The sequence below is a fragment of the Sardina pilchardus genome, chromosome 22 (assembly GCF_963854185.1).
Source record: "Sardina pilchardus chromosome 22, fSarPil1.1, whole genome shotgun sequence".
In the NCBI taxonomy this organism is placed as follows: Eukaryota; Metazoa; Chordata; class Actinopteri; order Clupeiformes; family Clupeidae; genus Sardina; species Sardina pilchardus.
Window position 1 is genome coordinate 7,305,526 of NC_085015.1, and position 7,500 is coordinate 7,313,025.

The 7,500-nt window shown below is 43.3% G+C and overlaps 1 protein-coding gene across 1 annotated transcript in view; it reads left to right on the forward strand.

Annotated features, from left to right (window-relative positions):
• ace (angiotensin I converting enzyme (peptidyl-dipeptidase A) 1) overlaps nt 1-7,500 on the forward strand; it is a 29,847-nt gene that overhangs the window by 9,409 nt on the left and 12,938 nt on the right. The window contains exons 2-8 of the mRNA XM_062526729.1: nt 1-120; nt 1,153-1,240; nt 4,512-4,655; nt 5,494-5,685; nt 5,959-6,056; nt 6,561-6,730; nt 7,219-7,442. The exon at nt 1-120 is cut by the window's left edge and continues 51 nt beyond it. Of these exons, the coding sequence (XP_062382713.1) occupies nt 1-120; nt 1,153-1,240; nt 4,512-4,655; nt 5,494-5,685; nt 5,959-6,056; nt 6,561-6,730; nt 7,219-7,442 (1,036 nt within the window). The remainder of the gene's footprint in view (nt 121-1,152; nt 1,241-4,511; nt 4,656-5,493; nt 5,686-5,958; nt 6,057-6,560; nt 6,731-7,218; nt 7,443-7,500) is intronic.

The following is a 7,500-nucleotide window of genomic DNA, read 5'->3' on the forward strand; positions in this document are numbered from 1 at the left end:
GCCAAACAGCTGTACACGGACGTTGTGCTGGGCACCTTCACTGACACGGTGGCGGTCAAGCTCATCAAGAAGATCAAGGTCCTCGGAGCTGCCAACCTCCCCACTACCCAGAGAGAGCGGGTAAGACATTAGCCCAGCATAAAGTAAAGTGGGCAAGGCTAGTGGCTAACAACTACAGTAGCGGCTAACTACTAGCGGCTAACATGCTAGCGCCTAACTACTAGCGGCTAACATGCTAGCGTTGGGTGGTGAGGTACTACTGTAGGAGAGTTTGAAGTGGTGAGACTGTTAGAAGAAGAGTATGGTTTTTAAGGCAACTTAACAGTCTTAGAAAAACAAAAACAATGGCAGGGTCATACAGAGCCGCCGAGGTTGTGGAGAATCTCTGTTGGTCCAGGTCATTGGTTAGCACAGAATTCCTCATCTTGGATAAACATTCAGTAAGCCATGAACAATTTGAGCAAGGTGCTGAAGTATTGAAAGACTGTATTTGAGGAACTAAGAAAGACATTCGCTGACATACATTAATGACCCTCAAGGGCCTATTTAGTCTATTGTGACTAGAGTAAAAAAAAGCCCTTTGTGGAAATGCCTTCGGTCAAGGACTGCCTGCTATTGTGCACTTTAATACACACGTTGCTAATCCCTGGTGATAGCACTTGTTGTTTCATAGTCTTCTTTTCATTCGTTTTTTATTTTATTTCTTTTTTTCATCCCTCTTCTCTCTTCATTTTTCCTTTTTACACAAATTAGTTTGAGGTGGCTGTGTTCTGCACAAAAGGCTTTATCCTTTTGAAAGGCCACCCGCCCTTCGCCAAATACATTTTTAGGCATGCTTATTATTCTTTATTTTTGGCTGGTTTTATGAGGTACCCTGAGACCATATCCATTGTTAAAGAAACCACACAAGTGACCACGTAAATATAATTGAATGAAAATTTGAATAGAATAGGCTAGGCTTTTTTTTTTAAAGAAAGAAACAACCAAGCCACTTACAGTACGTGTACTAAGTAAATCATAGATACCAAAGCAAATACAGACAAGCATGACATGTTTGCTTACTTGAGTTGATACACATTTTTGACATCTGAAATCACACGTTATCAATGACTTTTTAATCATTTTGTGCTTCCCACCCCTTCTGCATTCCAGTACAACTCCTTACTCAGTCAGATGGACAGTATCTACTCCACAGCCAAGGTTGAGCCGAAGCCTGGCGTGCTCTGGAGCCTGGAACCTGGTGAGTCCTGTAGCACTTGTGCCCACAAGACAGACAGTTATTTCTGGAAAGAGTTCATCAGGACACTGAGGTCATTCATCTCTATTTTTGTCTCGTTATTTACTTGAAATGACTGTAATAACGATAAAAGCGTGGGGTCTGTCTGGGGATGTGTGTGTGTGTGTGTGTGTGTGTGTGTGTGGCCGGAAAGTGTGTTTGCTTGTCGGCAAAATTCCAGTATGACACAAGCACCGTCTGAGGCTCAGCATCCCGCTGAGTGGATACACACACACACACACACACACACACACACTACACACACATACTGTACACACACACACAGTACACACACATACACACACACACTACACACGCACGCACGCACCCATGCACACACACACATACACACACACAGAAAGACACGAGAAGTACATTGGTATTGACATCCACCCTAAAAAGTAATTAAAAAGTTAATCTTCAAAGTCTTCGAAGTCACTCCAGAGTCAAAAACAAGTCAAAACACCATCATGGGTGGTTGGGTCTCTGGTGTGTTTACTCTGACTGTTGTGAGCAATAATGACAACAGGATGTGTGCTCTACCACAGAATGTGCACTACAGGCTCTTTGCCAACAGCACACCACGTAGCCCACCACTTCAGGCCCTCCCATTTACTCAAGTGTAGTGTGCTGGCGTCCTAGCATCCTAGCGTCCTAGCGTCCTTTATACATTAAACTCAAGTGTAAAGTAGTGTCCTAGCGTCCTAGCATCCTAGCGTCCTTTATACTGTACATTAAACTCAAGTGTAGTGTCCTCCTAGCGTCCTAGCATCCTAGCGTCCTTTATACATTAAACTCAAGTGTAGTGTGCTAGCGTCCTAGCATCCTAGCGTCCTTTATACATTAAACTCAAGTGTAGTGTGCTAGCGTCCTAGCGTCCTTTGGGTACATTTACTCAAGTGTAGCCTCCTAGTGTCCTAGTGTCCTTTGGTGCCATGTGCTTGATACTATAAAGTTCATATGAAGTTATTTTTGATGTTGTTTGTATTGTCGTGTCCACTTGGCTCGTAGCGAGCACGACATGAAGGGGGGAGACCACACCAAAGTATATTTAAACAAAAGTATATTTATTAACTAAGATATTTACAATGTCAGTATGTGGAAGGCTAAAGCAAAATGTAGTGTAGATCAGCATGTGGATATGTAGTGTAGAAAGGTAAATAGCAAAGTTGCTATCAGCTCTGCCTAGAGCGAGTTTGTGCGTGCTGTGCCAGAGAGGGAACCAAGTGGAGAACGCTGCCTTAAATCAGAGCTCTGATTAGAACACCAATTAGTCCAGTAGGACCTCCACAGCTCCCCCTACAGGAAGACAGGAACAGAACAGGTTGTACAACCACAGCCAGCAAAGGGAGAAAGAGGCGAACCCAGCACAGTAGAGCTGGGGCGTCACAGTATCAACCTATGAAAAAGATTATTTATAAGTAGGCTGTAAGGTTAGAGAAAACACATACAGTAGATGGATAAACTCAACTCTTAACCATGCAACCAGGTTAAGATTATTATGTGCTTACACAATATCATTATGCTCTTGAGCTCTTTCAAGTGCGCTGTCATAACTAAAAGATGGCGTGGGGCCGGTTTACTTCCTGACTTGGCGGACTTTCAACAAAAAAAATATTTATCTCACTTGTGTCAGGACGTATTCTAAGCCGCTGTCCAGATGCTTTGATTACATTGTGGCGATTGGCTCTGTCATGCCTCATTCAGAATGCAATGCACACACATTAGCAGTTGTGTTGTATGTCGCATTATCAGTACCATGCTAACTAAACTAATCCGATGAGGCCTAAACAACGACTTTTGTCTCAGTTCTATCCCACACGAGTGGCCTTATGTAGTGTCCTTTACAGATGGGAGCACTTATATGACTCACTCACTGTGCTGAGTGAATTAGTGCAGTGTGCAGAAGATGAATGGGCAGCCAGTGATTGCTGGGTTCTCGTTGTTTTTTCTGGACTGGTAGAGAAGTCCCTTGTTGCCTAAGTCATCTCTGCTGGAAGGACAAACGCAACAGTACATGATGCACACACGCACACACACACACAGACAGACACACACAGACAGACACACACACAGACACACACACAGACACACACACACACACACACTCCTTTCCCTTTCAAGCCCAGCGTACTCATGCTACAATAACAAGCACACAATCCAGGGTAGGAGGTTGCAGCCCCTGATCGCCTGTGCAAACACACTCTCGTCTCCCGGCCCTCTCCCTCGTCTTCCTCGTCTTCCTCCGCTCCTCGGCCCTGTCTTCGTGGCCCCGGCAGCCAATAGATATTGTTTAGCATACTTGTGCTGCCCTCAGGCCAACTACATGGCAGGAGAACAGAGCGGCGTCTTGTTTTGTCCATCCTCTCCCTCCCTTCAAAGGGGATATGGAATGGAGGAATCACGACGGTCAGCGCAATCCGATTCCTTTCAGCAAGCGTCAAGAGCGACGTCATCTGCCTTTTTGTTTTGGAAATGAAATAACATAAAGCAATGATATTTTGAAAGAAACAGGACAGCAATACAGAAAACAAGACTCTAGGTGGAAAAAGACATAAGTGCAAAAGTGACATTTAAAAAAAAAAAAAGAAAAAAAATCATTTTGGTTTTGATATGATTCCCAAGCTATCCAAGTCATAGCAAGACTCTACATAAATAGCCTACATGTGCAGTATATGTGATAAAACTGAAAGCACTTATATAAAATTCAATCATAGGTATAGGCTATTTAAGTCTTACAAACCCAGAACCTTTGTAAGCACTAAGTGTGAATTTTTAAGGTAGAAACAGCCACCTGGACTTTGGTAGAGCGCACTTCTAGGTACAAAGTTAACACATGTTTTGTGTTGAGCTGTAAGCCATTACAGGAGTGACTGTACATGTGTGAGTGAGATGAACATAAATATGTGCTATAGTGGCATGGTGTGAGTGAAGGAGCAAAAACAGACTTATCTATTAAAAATGTATCATACTGAATAATGTTTATACTGTATGACAACCACATATACGTAACGTTCACATACAGCAATTTTGTTACTTGTTGTGTGTGTGCATGTGTGTGTGTGTGTGTGTGTGTGTGTGTGTGTGTGTGTGTGTGTGTGTGTGTTTGCTTGCAAATGTGTCCCTATGCGTGGAGCGTCTCCTAGTCAATTTTTAGTCCAAATAATAATTTTTAATTTTATTAGTCAATTTTTGTCCAAATGTCTAAATCTGTTTCTTTTGCTCTTTCTTCCAGAAATCACGGAGGTAATGGCCAACTCGCGCAGCTACAAGAAGCTGCTGCTGGCATGGGAGGGGTGGCACGAGGCCTCTGGCGTGCCCCTCAGGGCGCTGTACCCCGAGTTCGTGGAGCTCAGCAACAATGCATCAGAGGCTGACGGTAAGGGCCACTGATCGATCGCAGCACTGAAGGGCAAAAGTCAAGTCAAGTCATGTTTTATTTATATAAGCACATATATAGCATATATACAGTAGCACTTTAGCACTATAGCACATATATAGCACATATATAGCACTTTATTTATATAGCACATATATAGCTAGCAACAGCATTGCACCAAAGTGCTCAAAAGAGAGACCACCATGCACCTAAAGAGGCTTTGTGTGTAGGGTTCGATTGATCTTGAACACAAATGTGATGGCGTGCCTCCATTGACTTGTGTTGTATCTAATGTAGCGCCCCCATCTGGTGCAAAGTGGTATTGCAAGGGAGCTGGCCTGCTCTAGCTGGTTTGCATGTTCGCTTCATATCTGGACATAAACAGTTTTGGAAAATAGTGGTCTTTTTTACAAAAACTGTAACACCGGTGTGACAGGAATGTAAACATTTTAAACGTTCTGGGTTCACTGGGGTCTGTAGGAGGAGTTTGTTTGTCTGTTGAAATGAAGAGCTCTTTTCCAAAAACACTATAAATCCATATTTGAAAACATTAAAAAGTCATGTTATTTAATTGTGTATTTCAGGTAGCATTGTTTTGTTTTGATTGAGTAAAGATAAATCAACTAAACATAAACCAATACAGTTCCACTGAAATTACAAAATGTAAAAAAAAAATGATTTATGACAATTCATTAAAATGGTGGATATAGCGTTTTGGAAAAGAACTCTTCAAATACTCTTTACAGGTATTTCAAGAGTCAGAGCTGCATTAGGATGATTGTGTGTTCGAAAACAGTCATGAAGAGAAACTGACGGCGCAAAATCTCTCCTTTTCCAGGTTTTGCTGACACTGGTGAGGACTGGCGGTCATGGTATGAGACCCCGACGTTCCAGGAGGATCTAAAGCAACTGTTCCAGACCGTGAAGCCCCTCTATGACAACCTGCACGCCTTTGTCAGGAGGAAGCTCTACAACTTCTATGGCCCCAAGTACATCAACCTCAAAGGGCCCATCCCTGCACATCTACTGGGTAGGAGGACACTACATACAGTATAAACTTGTTCCAACGGCATCGTCCCGTGCATGTAAACAAACATAAAAAAGCAAATTAAATTAAAGTAAATTAAGTTAAAAAATAAATATATATACATTGCTTAATGTTCATATACTGTATATTGCTTCTGCCATATACTGTACCATAAGGATTCATCCATCAGCTCACCAGCCGTCCGTCTGAGTCTCTGAGTAGCCCGAGTTCCTGTGGGTCTGTAAATATCCTGGTTTCTTGTGTGTGTCCGTATAGGTAACATGTGGTCCCAGACCTGGAACAACGTTTACGACATGATGATCCCCTTCCCGGGAAAGCCCACCGTGGACGTGACCGATGCCATGGTTGCTCAGGTACGATGACGTTCCGGTCGGCATTCCCAGACATTCCGTGGGAGATGGGCGCGGAGAGCCATATCGTAATGGGGTGGCCAAGGAAATGCTTAGCCCGTGCTGTGGTCAAGCCTTTTTTTGTATTAAAAGTTAACAGCTGTGTATTACTCACCGTGAAGGTTAAATATGGACAGTAGCCTACACGTGTCGTCCCTGTAGGTCTGTCTGTTGTCAGACAGAAATAGACGAGACGCTTAGTGTACTACTGACAATAAAAACAAAAATGGCTCGCTGGAATGATGTGTCATTAAGGGTTTGAAACTATTTAAAGAAAGACCACTATTCAGTACAATAAGCACACAGGGTGAGTTCAGCTTAAACAGTGCTATTAAAAACGCTTTATGAGAAGAGCCATGACTCCTAATGTGGGCCTGTGTGGTTTTTAATATGGAAAAGGTAAAAACATAAACTGTGGGAGGTAGCATGAACAAAAGGAGCCAACTTGTACCCCCCTCTCCCCCACAGAAATACGACGCCATTCGCATGTTCGAAGTGGCGGAGGAGTTCTTCACGTCGCTGGGTCTGAAGCCGATGCCGCAGGAGTTCTGGGACAAGTCCATGCTGACCAAACCCGAGGGCAGGGAGGTGGTCTGCCACGCGTCCGCCTGGGACTTCTACAACCGCAAGGACTTCAGGTACAGTCATTTCCTGTGTCTTTATCAGAGACGGTTTATAAAGCATCTATTCAATCTTTGTCTTTATTGTCCTATAAAGGATATTCTTCTTCACACATGTCATTCCATTCCATAAAAGATAGTATCATAGTCTCATATTAACTGCCCCCTCATAGCTGAAGAAATTGAGCAAAATCAGTGTATAGGCTGAGGTCAATAGGAGGGAAATTACAGTAACATTACACCCAGAGCCTGCAGTCCTGGAATGAAATCTAGCTGTTCACTAAGCCCCCCACCCCCCAAAGTACAATAGTTGCAAAAACTAAGAAAAGGTGTAAATTAGGAATGAATACTGAACTGGGTTTTGCTCACTACACGTATTAGTATTAATAAGTATAAGTATCAATGTAATACATTATAAGACGTAATATGAATAACACATAACTACTGTAATTAAAAAATAAAATGAAATAATTAAAAGAAAAAAAACACTTGTCGCTGACCATCAGGATCAAGCAGTGCACCACAGTGACCATGGAGCAGCTGTTCACCGTCCACCACGAGATGGGCCACGTGGAGTACTACCTGCAGTACATGGATCTGCCCACCAGCTTCAGGAGAGGCGCCAACCCGGGCTTCCACGAGGCCATCGGGGACGTGCTCTCGCTGTCCGTCTCCACGCCCAAGCACCTCAAGACGATCGGCCTGCTAGATGAAGTGGCCAATGATCCAGGTGGGGGTTTATTCATTGTATTGTGTGTAGCCTGTAGGTGGGGTAGCGTGTGTGTGTG